The sequence below is a fragment of the Platalea leucorodia genome, assembly GCF_965183815.1.
Source record: "Platalea leucorodia genome assembly, chromosome: 4".
Classification (NCBI taxonomy): Eukaryota; Metazoa; Chordata; class Aves; order Pelecaniformes; family Threskiornithidae; genus Platalea; species Platalea leucorodia.
In genome coordinates, this window is record NC_138826.1 from 9,592,585 (window position 1) to 9,613,589 (window position 21,005).

The window sequence follows — 21,005 nt, forward strand, 5'->3', positions numbered from 1 at the left end:
CTTGAGTAATTACTGCCATTACTTTTTCAAATTAATGATCCAAAAAGAAGAATGCCCACCACAAGAAAATTTAGGTCATATATTTTCGCAGTATCTTCAGACAAAATATCAAAGCTGTGAGCCTTTTATGTCATTGAAGTACACACATCTAGGTCCACATGAAAATTTACTCCAGAAATCATTTTTTCATTTACGGTTATTCTTTAAAGATGCTAATTTGCATACTAGATAGGTTGCATTAAAAGCACTTCTTTTTTAAAGATTAATTTGATTCCAAGTAACAAAACCTTACCTTGCCAGCTGTCATTGCAAACGCACAGCTTCTCGCCTGTCAAATCACAATATCCATGATCTGGACTGCCACAGTTGGCTTTACAATATGGAATATCACAGGCTTCTCCTTTCCAATACTTGTCACACTCACAGTACACCCGGCTTGGTACAGACACACTGGTTGTACACTTTCCATGTTCTGAGCAGTTATTGGGACAAGAATTAATTCTGAAAAAAATATGTAAAATAAGGGAAATGACAAGCCAAGAGTTGATGACAGTGGTTTTATCTGACAGTATTCCAACAGTATTTGTTAAATAAAGTACCTTTTTTCCTGAAAAATTTCTATGTACTGATAAAACACAAGTTTAATTACAATTTTTCAGGGAAGTGAGTTGAAAAGGTGTTCATCCAGGCTTACATACAAAGTCTGTGACGCAGTCAGGATCACAAAGGTCTTGTACTTTACCAAGAAGTATTGACATTAAGCAGAAGGACAGGCCCTGCCTGGACAGATCACCATCTATTTTTTCCTGTGTTCCAGTATAAGCACTCTAGTCAGTCCCTTCAAATGCTTATTTATCTCTAGGATCATCCACACTGGAAGTGACTGTGAGCAGTAATCCTTAAACTCTCCACCATACAGTTAAAGGGTTTTCCTTCGTGGCTTTGGTCCATGCTATAAAACAATATGTCTAACACCAAAGGGGAATAAAATTGGAAAAACTGAGCAAGAAAAAATACAAGATGCCTAATATCCTGAAACTACGTGCAGGCAGCACTTCATGCTTTGACACCTTAATAACAGAGCCACCTTAACCTTGCCTCTAACTTTGTAGTCAGAGATGCAAAAAGAGAAAAGATCAGGCTGGAAGAAGTCTGTGACTGCTATGGGAGTTAGCATTTCTGTGATACACCCTACTAAACACTGAGATCACAGGCAACTGGACTGCAAAATTACACAAACTGGTTCCAGAAATGCAGGCAATTCCTTGGAGACGAGGCGGGATGGAGGACATTGAAGTATGTGGGTCCAAGAGTTTCCACAAACAGAATATGGATCTCGGGCAGTATGTGCCTGATGAAGTCCAAAAAGCATCTGAAACCTTTTTTGATGACTCACAGCAAAGGGTTGGGTTGAAACTCAGAATAAGTTGTTACTACTTGATCTTACCAAAGGAAGAAAGAACTGAAAAGTCAGGGCCTTTGGCCAAATGTAGCTGTGATAGGACAGTCAGGACATGTGTTTTCATTTCCTAAAGACTCAAACCTCAGAGGACTGATTCTGTTACACTACAGGAAAAAAAAAAAAAAAAAAAAAAAAAAATCCACTTCCGAACTGCAAATGTCCTGGGGGTTTTGGCTAGTATACACACGGCATTAAAACCATTGATAGCACTAACTGTTGTATACCACAGCTGTGAGGAACCCCTGCCCCTGACTTCACAGGGAGAGTGTTCTGCAGGAAGGTGAAGAGTTGAGTCTTTCCAGCAATAAGGATACCAGTTTAAAAGTAGACATATTCCCACTCCAACGGGTTCATTAAGGATTCAAACAGAATGAGAAAAACTGGATTGGCAGAGTTGGAAGCAGGTTGCCTGACTCCGAGAAACACAAAATTTACTCAGAGAGTTCTGGAGAAACTATTGTTGTTTGCAACTGGCATTGGCATTTTAGTCTCAGATGCCGTGCTTCTGTCTTCCCCAAAATAAAGGAACATGAGTGGTCCATCAAGATGAAGTCAAAGATGAAGTCAAAAACTGCTTTGGGTTACCAAACCAAGGAAGAAAGAGGGTAACAGAAGGAGAGTGCAACAGATCAGTGACAGAAAAAAAGTTAATGCAGCCATAAAAAACAATCATAAGTACTTCTTTTAGTATAAAAAGAGTTACTGTTGGCTCACTAAAAAAAAAAAAAAAAAAAAAAAAATTTAAAAGTATCCATTGCAATAGAAGAAACAGAAGTAACAGAGTACATAAAATTTCATGAGTTATATATGTAATGGAATTAAAAACTGGTGGTTTTTTTTCATTTATTTTAAAATCTTCCAAAAAATTAGGTAATGATATGTAGCATGCACATTACCAAGTCATAAAAGAATGCAGAGCACATACACTCATTTCTTAAGAATGCCGTGCCCTATTGCCATTTGCTCCCAAGACAAACAAAAAGAAGTGCAATAAAAGCTTCAGGGATAACTGAAAAATGTATCTAATTACAGTAGAGAAGTCTGCCAGGTGATTGCATTTTACTGATGTCAACTGACAAAAATTAAAAATACCCAGTCTTCTAGACTGCCATTTCCAATAAAACATATTTAGTGAGGTTTCCCAAACTCTGAATAGCTAGTTATTATCTGGTAAAAGGTAGGCAAACTGCTGGAAATTACAGAAACAATCTTTCCACAGACAATTTAACAAAGACCTCTGCCAAGAGTAAAACTATGGTCAGAAGCACAAATAGGAATTTTACATTAATAAAGAATATGACAAAAATGTTACATGTACTTCCACATTTGAAGTGCAGTGCTGGCCACCACATCCCAAAAATTGGTATTTCAGAATCTGAAGGAATCGAAAGAAAGGAATAAGAGTATTTTCAATCACTGGAAAACTATCACATGAAGAAACAGGTCTAACAGGACCAAGCAATACCCTCTTGAACTAAAGCAGCCAGTATAAAGAGACACCGCATCACGTGTCACAAGCATGTCCCAAATGAGACAGAAGTTGCAATCAACAGCTGGTGCGTGTAAGAAGGAAAAGGCTCAGGTCCATTGTGTGCATCTTTAGAGCTGCTGACACAGAAAAGCAGACTGGAGGAAAGCAAGCATATACCAGATTAGACTTTGCCATCAGAGAAACTAAAAGATAGACAGTCCAGATAAGAACTATGAAGGCAGAAAGCGGACCAAGATGGACAATAAGAGGGGAAGGTACTCAAAAAGTAGAGAAGAAATGTAATAAAACCCTTGTGCTGGCACAAAAATAAAAGTAGGACTTTGGTGAAGGTGTCAAAAACCATAAAAGTATATTCAGCAAGAAAAATCAAGCAACAGATGATCCTAGTTCAAGAGAAGGGAATTGACATGACAGCAGATATAATCTCCCTTCTATTCCATACGACAGCTACACATGTTGGATAAATACTAGAAGGGATACATTCTAGTTCCATATGGCATAGGAAAAACATACTCTTGGAATGGCCATGTGGCTTCACTCAGAACAATATACTTCATCTCCTTTTCTTTTTCTTTTTTTTAAACTAGTACCTTTATGACAATTCATTACAACCCCAGCTCCCTGGTTTTAGAAACATAACACAAAACATAACTCTAACATTATTAATAAAATCAATACATAAACACTTTCCCTGGGTTTGACATTCTCCTGAAAGAAATTATAGGCTAATTAACAAAGTAATTACTTATTAAAAAATACTTACGAGTAAAAAATATTAAATCCAGTAAGGTTATAAGCAGCATCACTAAAAAAGTGTAGCAATGCATAGCCAGATGTAGTAACTACTTCAGGAACAGTTTCATTTCCACGCACTTCAGGGACTATTAGACCACTGGAAAAGAAAATTAGAATAATGTTTTTAATCAGTCTTTTTTTTGGGGGGGGAAGGAAAGAGGGAGTTAACTATTCTGGTTGTTAATTATATAGACAAAATAACTCATAAATCTCCTTTAAAAAATTCTTTTTACAAAACAAATAATAAAATGCATATAAAAGTTGTCCATGCCTTTGCAAGGTAAGGTAGGGTTTTCCAGGAAAACAAAACAAAAAACCTCCTCCCTCACACAGTAATGCAAAATTTCACATCAGATTATTCTGAGGGTGCATGAACTGTCAGTATATTTTTTAAAACTTATTTTAACTTTGGGGGAAAAAAAAAAATATATATCCTTCAGACAGGTGCTTAACACTCACTGCCTTTCAGCATGAATTCTATTTCTACATAATATTTGCACCTTTAAAAGTTTATCGTATTAAAGAATTTCAAACCTGTAAAGTATGATAATGAAGTAATTTCCATGAAAAGGCAATTTTCAGTGGAAAACAAAATACTTTTTAAAACTTCAGAAAGATGTTAAGATGTCAGTCTTAAATAAAGACTGAAGTAGGAAAAACAAGCAATATATGAAAATATTGAGAAAAAGGATCACCTGCATAAAATAGTGCCACATCTCAAATATAAATTAAAAGTTATAGGAATCCTAAGGAAAACACTAACAACCAATAAACTGAAAGACATTTGAAGTAAAGAACACAGGAAGAGGAACGTCCTCTTTCCTTCCTTTCATGCCACTAGTCGGGCTCCTGAATAATAGCTAGACACATTTAAGAAATAAAACTTTGGGGAGGAAAAACAAACAAACAAACAAGCAAAAAAAAACCTCAAAAAACAAACCCGAGCAATTACATAACAATTCAGGGAATTAGGAGAGAAGAAGGGTTAGATTGCTATAGCTAGGCAGGAAAGAGCGATGACCTGAGCTTTGTTCCCTTAGGAGAAAGCACTATCATTTATGTAATTAGTATTTCTTGAACTTCAGCAGCACAATCAGCACTTTGTAACACAAAAATGAAGTACAATTTCTGCCCCACAGAGCATGTGTGAATATATGCACAAACACTTTCTGGTTTGTTGGTTTATTTACTTTTTTTTAATACAGCTTTGCACTCAATGGATATCCCAAAATAAAACTTTTACTAGCTTCAAAGGAGTAGGATCCTGTGCCTTCTCTCTCTCTAAGAACTATAGCCCACTTGAAAAGAATATTCTTTCTGGAATATTTCCCAAAATTTTAATGGAAGGGTAGGAATAAACCAACTGAAACATCTTGGTAAAGTCCAGGAATGGAGTACACAGGTGTTAAATTTCATATGCCCTGCTTCTTCTCTCTTGGACACATAGGAAATGCAGTGCATGGACCTCATTCTTTACCTCAATGGCTTATTGTCATTTGAAAGGGAAATGATTAGTCTTTATTCAGTATTAGTTGCTATGCTCGTTGTTGTTGTTGATTTTATGTTCATTTCTAAACCTTGCTACAAAGTAATACTATGATTCTAGACAACAAATATTAACCTGAAAGAAGATTTAGTTGTATAGCATTTCTCATAAGCTAATGATAACATAACAAAAAGGAAAGAAATCCCACCATTTCAGTTGATAGCAAATTTGAGCTCTCCTCCAGGACTTTGAAGAATTTGACAATTTTACCCACTACGACTTTAGTCACAATGATGCCTAGTTTAGCAATCTAAGGAAACACGTTACAAAATTAGTGCTTAAGATTGCCTTTGTATCAAATGGCCTGAACAAGCCTCTTCATTCTTCATACAGAAACATAGAAGGCATTTAGCAGCCATTTCTTATAACTTACACATAGCGCAATATTGCGCGAGTCACAGATTGCAATTCTCCCTTAAGTAGGATCAGACAGTGACGCTATTGGCTGGTGCCACATTTAATGCACGTTAAAACTCAGGAGTCACTATTGGAAGCCTACTGGAAAATACATTTCTGATTGCCTGTCTATGAGCATTAACACTCCATGCAATGTCATCATTAAGTACAAGCCACATAATGGATTTATGCTATGATCACCTAACCAAAAAAGTAGTGTCTTGCAATTTATTCTAATGTAACTTCACATACATGCTCCTATGATATTAACACAAGAAAGCAAGCTATTTAACAAATCAAAGCCTCTAGTGTTATTTTTTTCCCTGCAAACTAAAAATGTCCATACATGACTACTTGGACTAAAAGGCTAATAAATACACTCACCTAAATACAGCTATTAAAGGTGCATATATTGAATCTCCATCATATACATACATATGGTCCCAACTACATTCTGTGGCAAAGTGATTAAATCTTAATCTTAGTATTGCATTTGGGCTGAAAAAAAAGAACGAACATTGATGTAAAACGTTATTTACGGAAGTACTGAGCTCATAAGGTAAAGAACTTACAACAAAATCAATCATGCCAGCGTAACTCTATTAAAACATTTTGAGTACTAACTAAACATCTTGAAGAGTTAAATAACAAAATTCAGGGCAAGCAAATATTTCACTTTATCTTAGAAAACTTTAAAAATAACATCTTCAGTCCAAGTCTAATAAACTCTAAAGTTAACAAGAGACTTAAATTCACCAGGTTTTATCAGTATTCAGAATCACAAGTTTAGAGCAATTAAAATATCCCATTTTAATATACTAGCTTTACTTTACAACATCAGGACTATGAGGTTTAAAGAGTCTTTCAGGACAAAATCACTTCCACATCCTCATTCCAGTATTATAGTAGTTATTGAAAATAAAAATCTTAAAACACAAATTTAAAATACCAAGCAATATTAGTGCAAGATTTTTTTTTTTCTTCACCCATCTCCCCATCTGACACCTGGGAGTCACACACATTTCACCAGTTTTTGGTAGAGATCCAGATGGGGACTGTAAGATTTCTGAAAGGGGATTTTTCTCATATGACAAAATTAGCAGACTCCTAAATATATTCCATGCAACATACTGATGATTTTATTTTATTTAAATTTCTTTCCCCCTACTGACAGGCTCGAGTGCAGTTTGACAGTTTGGAAAACATATGCTTTTTTGTTTGAGAGAGATCATTTGGAGAGAGCTCTTTGTTCATTTTTTAAGCTAGAGTATTTTATACATATGTGACTTCCTTGTGTGTTGACATTTTGCACTATGTTACTGCGTTGCATTACTCTTCCCCATACTGTGCAGCATATTGTTTCCTCCAGCTACACACTCTACCATCTCCTACAAAGAGGAGGAACAGAGTGAAAACCAACTTCAAAGCAGAGTTTGCATACAGTCCTGAGGCATGTTTTCACTTTAGCATAGTGTAGTGCAGTGCAAATAATCCTGAGCTAGCTTTGGTAAAAAGAGGAGTGGCTGGTGAGCTGCCTGGTGGAAAAGGACCTGGGGGTGTTGGCTGACAGCCACCTGAACATGAGCCAGCAGTGTGCTCAGGTGGCCAAGAGGGCCAATGGCATCCTGGCCTGTATCAAGAATAGTGTGGCCAGCAGGACCAGGGAGGTGATAGTGCCCCTGTTCTCGGCACTGGTGAGGCCGCCCCTCGAGTACTGTGTTCAGTGTTGGGCCCCTCAATACAAGAAGGGCATCGAGGTGCTGGAGCGTGTCCAGAGGAGGGCAACGAAGCTGGTGAAGGGTCTGGAGCACAAGTCTTTTGAGGAGCAGCTGAGGGAGCTGGGGTTGTTTAGCCTGGAGAAGAGGAGGCTGAGGGGAGACCTTATTGCTCTCTACAACTGCCTGAAAGGAGGTTGTAGCAAGGTGGGGGTCGGTCTCTTCTCCCTAGTAACGAGTGATGGGACGAGACGAAACTGCCTCAAGCTGCACCAGGGGAGGTTTAGGTTAGATAGTAGGAAAAACTTCTTCACCGAGAGGGTGGTCAAGCATTGGACCAGGCTGCCCAGGGAAGTGGTTGAGTCTCCATCCCTGGAGGTATTTAAAGAACGGATAGATACGGTGCTTGAAGACATGGTATAGATGGACTTGGCAGTGATAGGTTAACGGTTGGACTCAATGATCTTAAGGGTCTTTTCCAACCTTGACGATTCTATGATTCTATGAAAGATATTCAGCTATGCCTAGTCACCTAGATATCGAAGCTTCTACTTAAATGTTTTTGCAAACTACCTGTAACTTCATTGCTATTGTGTTTAAATTACTATCTGCATATAAGCAGACCAAAATTAGATCAGATAGATCATTACTGAACTGCAGCAACAGAGCAGACATCTAAGGTAATTGAGATTATGAAAATATGGAAATACAGAAGGGGGTAATTTTCTTCTAGAACGTTAGTAGAACTCGGACCTAGCTAAATTCTTCAGCAAAATCCTGACCCATAGCCTGGGGGAAAAATGCCCCACTGAAATTTAACAAATTTGTACCTTTAACAGTTCGCCATACTAGTGCATATGTCTCATGATTTCTTTGTGCATGTCTGTGTGTTTCTGTGCTGCATGAAACTGAAAAATTAGCAACAGACATGAGACATCTAAACTGTACAAACTGCGAGCACAACATGATTTTAAAATTAAGTACATGAGGAAAACTAGAATGCAAAAGAAAATACTTTATTGAAGCACTAACTTTTGAGCAACATGTAACTGAATAATGATCATTAGACTGGAAGCATTCTGTACTTGAAGCCATTCCTGATTTGTCACTCATATGAGTTAAGTAAGATAAGCAAGATAATGAGTTAAATAATACGAGTCTGTAACCACATTTGGAACTTATGTAAAGGTACTCAAACAGGCAACAAATTCATCATAAGGTTTTCAGAGCTTGCAGCACTGGCCAAATTCCAATGTCAGCCTAAGTTTTGCCAGCAATTTGAATGGGAATGGAATTTGGCCAACTCTGAGCAATCCTGAAAATCCAACTTCAACTCTTTTCTTTTTTAATCTTTATAATGTTTAAACAAAAGCAAAACAAACAAAAAACCCCAAACTGTTTATATTGTATCCAGATGCAATTTTCACTTGAGGAGTTCTTTAGATCTGTAGAATACCCAGTACCAAACTGTCAGAAAATTTAAGCTATGAAAATAAATACTTACTATCCTTCAATTAACCAGGTACATTTAGTTTTATATTTATAATTTATTGGTCCATCTGTTAAATATCCAGAAGGTTCTGTTAACCTACAATAGAAAAAACAGTGCTGTAATAAACCAGAGACAACACAACAGAACACACATCATCAACATGCCAATAAACTCTTTCTGGATGGAAAGAAAATTGGGAGTGGGGGAAAGTCTCTCTTCATATTTCTTGTCACACTATTTTTGCTCATAAAAACTAGAATTCTGATTGTTCTATATCATTGATTTGCTTTCTTTCCCTAGGCAATCACAAGACTTCTAATTTTTCTAGTTCAGTAGCAACCAAATACTACATATAATTTAAATTATCCTTCACACAAAATGGATCCAAGCCAATGTTTATAAGTACTTTGGTTTAGTTTGCTTGTTTCTTTTGCCATTGCCTTACATCTTTCTTCTGAAATTAGACCACAGTAGCAGTGGGAAAACTGTTCTAGATCAAGAGAAATTAAGGCATAAATTATAAATTCAAGTAAGCATATCTGCCAGCCTGTCCCTATCTTATTCCTGGTCAGCGATGAGACATGGGAAAGCAGAACAATACTGGACTACACAGAAATGAAATAAAATGCATATGAACAGCTATAAAAGGTCAGACCAAAATGCCGACGTAGCCCTGTACCCTGGCCCTGACAGCGGCCTACAGTGGATACCCAGGAAAGAATTTAAATCCCTACAGATACTCCCCACAGTGTTACACCACCCTCGACGACTTGCAGCTCCAGGACATTCTCAGCCAGAGGTTGTGCCTTTGTGTTGGTTTGGGGTTAAAGTTTCTCCTAGGAGTTTGCCCTGTAGACTCACAGGATCTATGACTTCCACACATATATGAAGAGACATTTCAACTGTTTTTGTCCTGAGCTTACCTCTTGGCAATTTCATTTGACATCCTTAGGTCTGGTATTGGATAAGATGATGAACAACAGTACCCTATTTCACATACTTTATCCCACTCAAAATTTAATGATTTGCGTTGTCTCTCTCCCTTCTCTCCACTGTCCCTTTTCCAACTTGAGAAATCCTTGCTCACTCTCTTTAATATACCTTTGCTATTCTCCTATACCCTTTCTGAGATGCAACACAGAGATCAGCATATCGTATTCAAGATGCAAGTGAACCACGAATCTGTACAGTAGCAAAATAATGATTTCCACTTTGTTCTCTATTCCCATCTTAACATTTTATTTGCTCTTTGAACAACTACTATGCTGACATTTTATACACAACTAGCTGTTATAATTTTTCTGAGTGATAATAGATAGTTCAAGATTCATTACATATAGAAATTCATTTACTGTAGAAATAGAATCTTTTTCCTCCGCTCATATATATTACTTCACATTAATCTATACAGAGTGATAAAACAGCAGATGAAATTCAATAATCTATTAACATAAAAGCTTTCTGAAAGAGCTGAGTGTCTTCAGCACACTAACTTCACTAATTTACCCCATTTTCTGCATCCTTTATGGTTACGTTCTATACTTCAGGCTTTAACACACATCTCTGGTGGCCTTACTCCACTGGGAAAACTGACCATCCTACTCTTTCAAATGTTACAACAATGATAATGAATATAAATACATACTCAGAAATGCTCATTTCTTTCACTATAGTGTGGAAAGACAATGGTTAAGAACAAGTATCACCGAATAAGAAAAAAGAAGCAGGTAGGGGTTTGTGTTTTATTTTGGTTTTTTTTTAATAAATCAATAGACTAGATCTAAGTCCAGAGGCAATGCTGAATAAGCTGACCAAGTCACAGCTAAATTTTCTCACCAGGAGTCTAGCTGAACAGGAATTCAGGATCTGCTATCCTACTATCTTTGAAGCTGTATACACCAATTTTAAAAAGATTCACTACCACATCTACTGCAAATTATTTACATTTGAACTCATATCAAATGCTAATTGAACACTTATTAACAGGGGTCTGTAATCCCAAACATAGAACTATAAACATGTGGAAAGGAAATAAAAACAAGGGAGCAAGAAATAAGAATTTATGAGACAAGGTCCATGCAAACTGTTCGGTTTTTAAACAAGTTCCTTGACCTGTTCTGTAAGAATTAGCATCAGCTTGTTAGGCACATTGTAAGCCACTCTGTTCCAATCACTGGCGGTTTGAATGAAGATCTTTACCCGCACTTTCCTTTTGATGAAATGGGACAAAGCTCTCTAATATGGGGAGCTGTCCAAATAATTGTACTTCAAAACATTTTCAAGGCATACAAGCAGTATCAATAACGTATTATATGTTTCTGAATAAAAAGAAAAGCAGATAAACAGCCGGTAACATGAGCAACAGACTGGGAGAAAAAAAAAATAAATAAAACAAACAACAACCACATACTTCAGTCAGCTGACAGCTGAGAGAAAATTTCTCTAATAAAACCCAATACATTGAGCTGGTCTGAATGCTGCAGTACACCACTCCCCAAAAGTTCCAACGGTTCCTGGTAAGCGCTATACAAATGCTGGTGTAGCTCATAAGCAAAGCAACAAATGATGAGAGGCACGGCTGGTAACTCCCACTCCTCCCTTGCTGCACGCTGGGGAAGCCGCAGCGATGGCCACAGGGAAAGGCTAACCATGCTCCTGCTGGGGGCCCTCGTGTGAATCGGCGCCTGGCCACAGAAAACTTTTGCGTGAAGAAAGCAAAAGACACATGCAGTTTAAGTTTACAATATTTCTTTTTGTTGAGAAATATCAACTTTACCTAAAGGTATACTTTCATGTTTATATGCATGAGAAATAGGTTTTTCAGGGTTATTTCTGGCTTCTTTACATATTAATTACATTGTTTGGACAATGCTGAAGATAATATCAACTTATAACTTTGTGGTCTGTCACACATCACAGATTTTGAAATCAAGCTAATATTGATGCTTGGCCCCTAGCAGAACCTTAGTAAAGCTGATTACAGGAGCAGATCCCATGTTTGAGTGTGTGCTACATTTAAGGCATTATTTATTTTTTTTTTTAAAAAAAGGCAGTGATGCATAAAATTCCAATCAAAATAATTTTAATGTTGTCATACGGTTTATATACAGATGTAAAGTCTTACATAGCAAGCCACAGCACATTTATTTCACTGCAAGCGTGAAATATCATAAGTATTCATTTGCAGTCACGACCATTGCCACCTTAGTAGCTGTATAATGCAATGGAAGTGACTTACAAGAGTTGTTTTTATTAGATCAGCCCTTTGGCACTAGTAAAGTGCAAACAATATACTTTCTCACCTAGGCTGATAATTTTTTGATAAATAGTTTCTTTCAGAAGAGTAGATAGCAATAGCTGCTTCAAAGGCTCTTTGCTGAAAAAAAGTAAAGAATAAATAAGGGCATGATGCTGCTTTCTAATAATGGTTGCAGAAAATGGTAAGATAAACGGGCTATTCTATTTAAAATAAATGCATAGTAAGACACAGGGGTATTACTTTAAGTTTCTTGAGTCCAAGTCCACACCAAGAACTTTTCTGTATCATTTTTGTTTCCAAACGCTATCAAATCCCAAATCTCACAAATAATACATAGATAAGCAGTACTACTTTCACATAACCTCTTACCAGATCAAGGGCAATATTCTCTATCATATAACACCAGGTATTCATGGACATGGTTTTGCTCTGTGACTAACAGTGATCCTGTCTAATAATCAAAATCCAGATGAGCCAACATGACTACACATTCTTCAGTCACAGAAGTGGAATAGCCAGAAGGATGCTTACGTGCTGCACCCCACTCCCTGCTCATTGCTGCGAAAGCTTCAGGGATGAGGCAACAGCCAGAACAATTCGTGTGGCCTGCTTAAGCACCACAGGTTTATCACACCTAGACTCCAGCTTTCTAAGCAGAACGCACAGGGGAGTAGCTGATGTTGTATATTGTCATTTTAAATTGCATGCCAGCTTTCATAAACACAACGGTATTTTTTTAGCTGGCAGGGTTATAATCAAAACCCATAAAGAACTAGAGGATGCCAAGAGAACAGTTCCCTTCTCTGTATACTATAAAACAGATCTACCAAATTACAGCAAGAAGTCAGGATGCTGTATATCAGAGTTAAAGACATCCAGAAGCATCAGTGACAGATTAGTCACTCACCAAGCTAATCAGCCAGTAATGGCTTACGTGAAAGATATGTGCCACTATGGGTTGTTTCATCTAGCAGACAGACATATACCAGAAATGCAAGGGCTAAAGGCTAAAGTCAACACAGAGCAACTAAAACATGAAACAAAGGGAAATCTATATTACCCTGGAATATTACCACTGTTACAAAATAATGGCAAATATAATTGAGTTAGAATTCACAGTGGTAACATTTATATTTACCACTGCAGAGACTTTAAATCAAGACTGATGCATTTCAAGAAAAAAGTGTGTTCTAGTTCAGTCAGAAATTATTGGTCTGAAATGAAGGAATAATCAGATGAAATCTATGGCCTGCAATACATAAGACATCAGAGCAGGTTATTAAAATGGCCCATCCTGGCTCTAATATTTATAGATCTGTGAAAAATGCAGTCCTGTCATCTCCTGTATCTTCTTGTAAAAGAATAGTATTGTCAAATCTTTCAGAAAGGGGCACGAATTTAAACCAGAGCAGTCATTGGGTATTTTCAGTCACCAGCAGAACATGAAGACCCACAAAACTGCTGGCAGACAAACGTCTGATTTATAATACAGGTAATACCAGGAGAAACAAAGCATAAGGCCCATTCATAATATTACAAATATTCACTGCTAAATAAAAGAAGGTGTTATGGAGAGGTTCATTTATCTTTATGCTACTTAGTGTCACATTTCTATTCAGAATTTTATGAAAAGCTGGATTACTTTACAATTCCTACTTCAGATATATCTGAATATGAGATACAGAGCATACTTTGCTATATGGATTCATCTCAATATCAGTATTTGTGTGTCAGTCAAGGACTATTCTCTCCATTGTTGCAAAATTTTGCTCCATCTCCTTTTCATCTTTATGAAAATTTGTTTTATTAAAGAAAATAAAAATCAATAACTGTGCTTCAAAGTTATAAGATCAAATTCTTCATAAATACAAGTAGGAGCAATATTTCTAGCTTGAGGTCTTGTGCCTAACCTTTACAGCAGGGAAAGAGGCTCTTCACGTATCCCAGATGAGATCAGCCGAATATGTTAAGAAAGAAGGAAAAAAAATTTGGACCACCTTACAGACAAACCAGAATCAGTGAGCACCATGATATCAGAAAGAAATACAGAAGAGATGAAGAGGCCATTTCTCATACCAAAATTTTAAGTGATGGACTAAGAAGGTTTTTTAAATATTTTTTTTCCAAAGGAAGATCTGAAAAACATGTTCTGAACAACGCAAAAACCCAGACTTCTATTTGCCAAGCATAAAGCATTGATCAGTGCCTGACAAAAATATTTTGCATTCGATTTTCCTGCATTTTTACATTTATTGTAGACCCTTGCTGTTGGTTAAATTTTTTTCACAGCTTATATTAAAATAGAACGTACTGAACATACTGTGGTTCTAATTTTTCTTCGATGACTAATCAAGAAGAATAAATATTGAATGCATTAAGAAAATATTTGCATATGCCAATCACACTCCTATACTTGCTACATACTGCTTTACATTAATAGAAGAATGTATATTTAGAAACAGTAAGGATATTCACAACAACTTTTCACATGCGAATTAATCAAAGGCATGCTCTTAAATAGGCCCCACTTCATCCATTGACAAAGTAACAGTTTCTTTTGTGAAAAGTCCCTACTGCTTAATTTAAGCATTCAGTTCCTCCCTCTAGCTTATTTTAAACAAAACCAGACTCCAAAACAATTTAAAAAAATCCCAGAAAAGTAAAATCAAGGCTACGATACAACAACATTTTTCCCCCATAAGAATATAGTCTGTATTTCAAGAAGCTTAACATTTATGTGGCACAAATCTATTTCTCCTTGAGCGTTTGGGTTTTGGGGGCTTTCTTTGTTGTTTTTTTTTAATAAAGTTAGTAGGGATATAATCTTTGATTGGTGCAAAACATTCGTTGAAGTTAAACCTTAAATTAATGTTTTGTTTCCTCATTTACTGTTTCTGAAAAAGGCTGTAATTCTATAGTACATTTTTGTAACAGTCCCAAAAACTACTCAAAGAACGCTGCACAGAAGTAGATGTTCCTTTCAAAGTACTTCCAAAAAACTTACATGGCATTTTACGTAATTTTTTACTTATTTTCACTCACATAAAAGTTTCAAAAAATCCGTTCCCTTCCTTAGGCTGCATAATATTATATAAATTCACAGAACATATACCTTGATAGGTCATTTAGGATAGGATATCTGAACGTGTGACTGTGAGACTTAAAAGGGAATCTATAAAGTGACTAGAAATAAGCAAATGTGGGCACAGTCTTATGAAGACTTGGTAGACAAACCAGATGCAAAAATAAAAGTAATATGGTAACATTAAAAGTAATGCCAATATTTATTCTATTGTAAATTAAAATTACCATGGAAATACTGTATGAGTCTACCTAAGGATTTTCTTCTACCTCCTCACAGTGTTAGGTGGTACTTGACCTTTTTTTCCCCAAAACAATTTAAATAGCCATTCAGTTACAACACACCCCAATGCCTACCTCAAGGCAGGATCAACCATACTGAAATCTTTCTTCACAGTTATTTGTCTAATCTGTTCTTAATAATTCCAATGACAGAAGTCTACAATCTTCTTAGGCAATCTATTTTAGTACTGACTTATCCTTATTGTTAGAAAGTTTTACTAAATGTCTAACTTAATTTTTTTCTTACTTCAGCTCAGACACACGACTTCCTGTCCTACTCAGAGCTGACCTGGAAAACAGGTAATTCCCTTCCTCTTTCTCCTCACCTTTTACAAACACCTACCTTCAGGCTTTTCTTCTCTGAACTAAGGAATTTAATCCAGCATTCCTCATGTGTCATTTTCTAGTCTTCCCTCCTCTAGAACTTCTCCAATTCATCTGCATCTCAAAACGGTACCTACTACTCCAGCTGTAGTCTGAGCAGCACAGCAACCAGAAAAAGAATTATTTCGTGTCCGTGATGCAGCCAGTTCTCCTGAATGTAAGTAGCAGAATAACTGCCTTTATGCGTGCTGATTTGTATACAGCCTGTAAGTCCCTGTGACTGCTAACTTCCTCCACAGGAGGAACTAAATGGTATTACTCTAGTTCATCTTACTGGGGTTAATTATGCCTACTGAAGTGTAGAAATTTGAATCCAATTCCATCAGTATGACTTTTTTCAGGCAGTATTATATGGGAAAAATGCAGCTTGCATGATCTGGAACTTGCTGCATGGAAAGTTTTATTTATGACCACTTTCTCAGTAGGAAAATCTATTTTTGTTTCCGTGATTTAAGCATTCACTTAAAAGATGGTAACTCCTGGCCACACTGCATAGTGAGAAATCCTACTTAAAAATCAATGAACTCCACAAGAAAAGATGAAATTCCATTTGTGTATATTTATCATAAAGTTCTTTAAAAAAACTCCTACATTTTCCATAACAGCCATTTTTCTATTACTAAACCATGTCAACAGTTTTTGAATTATTATTCATATTCACCATTCATTCACCTTATGAAGCACTAACATAAACTCAGTACTAATAAAAATTAAAACTCAAGTGCACGTACGTAGAAGGTCCCCATCACAACAGATGCATTAATTTTGTGTACTAGAACACAAGTCATTCAACCAATTACAACATGGCGCTAATTTTTGCATTGGTTTAAACTAGGCAGTTGCCAGACATCAGCATTGCAAATTAGAGGCTCAAACACACAAGGTTTTCCACAGTTCTAATATTAAGTCTGAGGAAAAATATTGACATGCGTATAGAAAAGAGCTTTCTATTTTTTCTGCATGCAGAGAAATTTTCCTGTTAGTTTCCAGCAACAGCATATGTCAAAATGCTCTATTTCCAGTTTCTTTGACAAAACAAGTAACAGAATTTTGGACGAACAGAGGCCAAGAGACGAAGTGAACAGGCACAGTAATCTCTCTCACTGCACAAATGATTGGACTATTTTCATTTAACAACTTGATACATAAATGGAGTAAATAACACTACTGAAAGCATAGCTTCATAGCACGGGTCTTGAAAAAGTCAGGATGGCTTCTATCTTCAGATTGTTCTTCAGAGTACATACATATATACTCGCATATTTAAAGAATAAGCCATAACTATCTAAAAAAAACAATCCAAATGCTGATTGCCTTGAATCTAAGCAAAGAAACACACCATTTTCTCTACTGGTATCGAGTATTTGTTTATTTTTACAACTACATAAAGGGACCCAGCTTTTGGAAAAACAGAACTTGTCCAAAAAGAGAAGCAATTTTTTGAGAGGGCTCAAATCTAAAAAAAAAAAAAAAAAAAAAAAAAATTAAGACAGACAGCAAAGCCTAATAAAATCTGGTCTGTCAAGACACTAATACAGTATGAGGGAGAATAGCGGAGAGCAGCCAGCATGATAAACACTTTAGAAAGCTGACTGAAGAGGCAGCAAGGAAAAAAATAGATCAGCGCTCAGAAATCTGTCATTAGATGCATTATTACCCTTCAGTGGATTCTTAGCCTTTTTGAATAGTGATATTCACATAATGTAACAAGAAGAAAACCACACACAAAGATTTTTAACAAATTACTTGGATTATCTTCAGAAAAATTGCTCGTTACCTACAGCTATCATTGTGCCATTATTCCTCCTCTAATAAATACAGTAGATTTCCATCAGGAAACAATTTTTTTTAAAATACAACTTCAAAAGCATCTGATTCTGTATCTGTCAGATGAACAAAAACCGATTCTTGGAGATTACAGCTTAATTGTTTAACGCAGGTACGCATATTTTACTGAAAAATGGTTGACCTGTTTTCCCAGGTTTAACCTGAAGTCAGAAAGTACTTTCTAAATGCAAACCTTTCCATTTTGGGTAGAGGGAAGAGGGCTATTATGCTACATTTTAAGAAACCCAAACTACTAAATACTGTATCACCCCCAATCATTTAGAAGTTATCAACAACTAAAAACATTTTTATGCTATCTCGTTTCACACGGATGGATTTACAGGTAATATTTATGGAAAGCTTCTATAAAATTGGGTGGAGTTGAGTCAATCTACAGAATTCAACAGTGAACTACATACTTTCTACAGAATTACCAATTAACAGTTCAAATCTTGCCAATATTTTCCAGGTGGCAGTGGTCCTCTTCGTCTCAACTCGGAAATCAGTGCCTTCTAAAAGATACTGCAAGTAGCAGTGTCTTTTACATTGAAATAAAATAGCAGTATCTTTTCCACTGACCTGGAAAAAACTTCAAGAAATGTAGCTTCATCTCTCTTATCTGGAATAATACACACATTTGGTATTTCCTATTTTAATATCATGGTTGGACAAAATCATAGGAGACAGACATCTACTCTATTAGAAATGCCCAGGCTAGTTCATAGACGTCATCCAAAATTCTGCCTATAAATAGGCCTGCCACTATGCTTAAAATTAAGAATTGATAGAAAATTAAGATGGCCTGCGATACAAATACAAGACATCATATACTTCCCTGTATCACTATCTCATTTAATTATGGCTACAAATGCTACTTTAGATATAAAATCCAAAAGGTAAAAAACCTGTATAAAAATAATTCCTATTTTGAGTAAGAGGCAGACCATCTACCTGATTCATTGACTGAACTTCTTGCACTCACAGCTTCATGTCATGGCTACTCATTTTCTCAGAAAAAGAGTAAGATTTGAAATACTCAAAATTCCAGTCTTGATTCAGAAGAATATTAACAGCAGTCCCGAATTTTTCTCATGTATCCATCCAAATAGCTACTATTAGATTCAAATAGGAATTAGAAAAGAATCTGCCAGGAAGCAAGGAGACACCTCATTGCTCTAACATTTTGCAATGTTTGTTTCAGCCAACAGTTATTTTTATGGCCAAATGTTGCCAAGATAATGAAAAAATAAGCAACAGAAGGAAAAAAAATAAAAATAAAAATAAAAATAAAAATAAAAATAAAAATAAAAATAAAAATAAAAATAAAAATAAAAATAAAAATAAAAATAAAAATACAAGAAAACCACACATTCTGCCAGTGGTCCTATTACTTACTTTTTTCCTACCACAGTAATATTGTTATTATTTCATTTAGAAAAGTTCTGTACCTGAATAGATTATGTTGCTTTAAGATTACCCAGAAGTAACACATAATCCTTATGTTATCCCTAGTGTTTTTAAAAAAAAAAAAAAAAGTTAGAGTTTACGCTTCTTTAATTGCTAGAGCTCTTTTCTCTAGGCTGTATTTTCTACAAGGCAACCTCCACTTCCAAAAGTAAGATGGTTAATGTCTTTTGTAACATATTATCTACATTATTTTGTTAATGTCTTTCACTTCATCTCCGTTGCCTAAAATAGATTTCAATCCAGGTAGGTTCTACGTCAAAGTAAGATTGTCTACAGGTTTTGATTTAATCACAAGATGAACATGAGTGAAGTATAAAGTTAGTTATGAATTTTTATGTATTTGTATATACTTTATAAATATATGTATGTATATATTTATATACTGAGCCATATATATGTATTTTATAAGACTTCTGTAATTAATCAAACATGCTACAGTATCTTAGAATGTGGGGTACAAAGCATATAGACAATGTGGACTGAGGTACTTGGCACAAAGGTAGTGCACTGTGCCAGTTTTTCACTGTACATCATTATAAATCTCATTTTCATTTGTGACCTAGTTCAGGGTTTTAACTTAAGCTTCCTGAGGTAACAGCCAAATGCTCTAAATCCAGTGTCACCTACTCCCGAATTTCTCATTGTCTGTTTAAGACAAGTTTCTAATAAACACCTATGCTCAATAAGAAGCAGCTGTTTCTACATTTCAGTCATTTAGATTGATTAATGCCTAACCATCAAATTGGATGTTTGTTAAGGACAGAGTTCTCCTGGCAGGACACTACCTCCTACCATAAGGCTGCAAGCACCAGCTCCCACTAGCTATATTCATTTTGAAATTACCCAAATGCAGTAAATTTTGACACACACACACAAGCACGCAAAGAAAAACAAAGACACCAAGTATCTCCTAGCATCCCTAAGACGACACTAACAGAAGTTTGTTTCATTTTATATTATTTATGATTTGTTTGGTTTTCAACACTTTTTAATTCAGCATCCTCATTCTGTTTATATATATATATATATATATAAAAATAAGTATTTATATATATATATATTTTTATATATATATATATATATATAAATAAGTATATATATATATATATATAAACAGCAACTCCCTTCTTCGTCTCTTCCACCTCCCATCAGCACACATGCTGCTTCACAAGAGGTTCCCAGTCCCTGAACACAACCTCAGACAGTACAAATGTTGAGATAAGAAGAGATAATAGTTCTTTTAAAAACTTAATTGATTAATAAATTCAAAGGTCTTGTTGCTGACTAGGTTTCAAGTACTGTCTTTTAGATAATGATATAGATAATCACTTACTTTCTGACTTCTGTGGCTATAGCGATTATCAGGACATTACACATTTGCCTTAAATACAAAGCACATCCCTCTTTGCTGTAAAGAACTGGAATAATGGCATTCATGTCTCTGGGGTATTATGAGGCATTCCTGCTTGGGGATATGGAAGATTCTTACTAGTAATAAAAAAAAGCATCATTTTAGAACACATCATTTGTGGCAGGTGTCATTTCACTCATATTTTCTGCTTGACTTTTTAATTCATGGGTAAGTCATAACACTGTTAGCAACTTCCAGTACCCCTTCTACAAGTGGATGAAGAGATATCAGAATGGAAAGACTACAATATTTTGAGTCCTCACTATTCCAGCTGCCAGTTTCACAGACTCAAGCATTTCACACATTGATAGAGGGGTTTGGGGTTTGTTTTTTTGTTTGTTTGGGTTGGTTTTTTGGTTTGGAGGTTTCTTGCGGGGGGGGGGGGGGGGGGGGGGA

General features: G+C 35.9%; 1 protein-coding gene across 1 annotated transcript in view; it reads right to left on the reverse strand.

The window, feature by feature from the left end:
• Positions 1-21,005, reverse strand: part of ATRNL1 (attractin like 1) — a gene marked incomplete at both ends in the record, with an annotated part of 524,731 nt that overhangs the window by 472,705 nt on the left and 31,021 nt on the right. The window contains 4 exons of the mRNA XM_082310449.1: positions 293-501; positions 3,718-3,846; positions 6,076-6,189; positions 8,911-8,994. Of these exons, the coding sequence (XP_082166575.1) occupies positions 293-501; positions 3,718-3,846; positions 6,076-6,189; positions 8,911-8,994 (536 nt within the window). The remainder of the gene's footprint in view (positions 1-292; positions 502-3,717; positions 3,847-6,075; positions 6,190-8,910; positions 8,995-21,005) is intronic.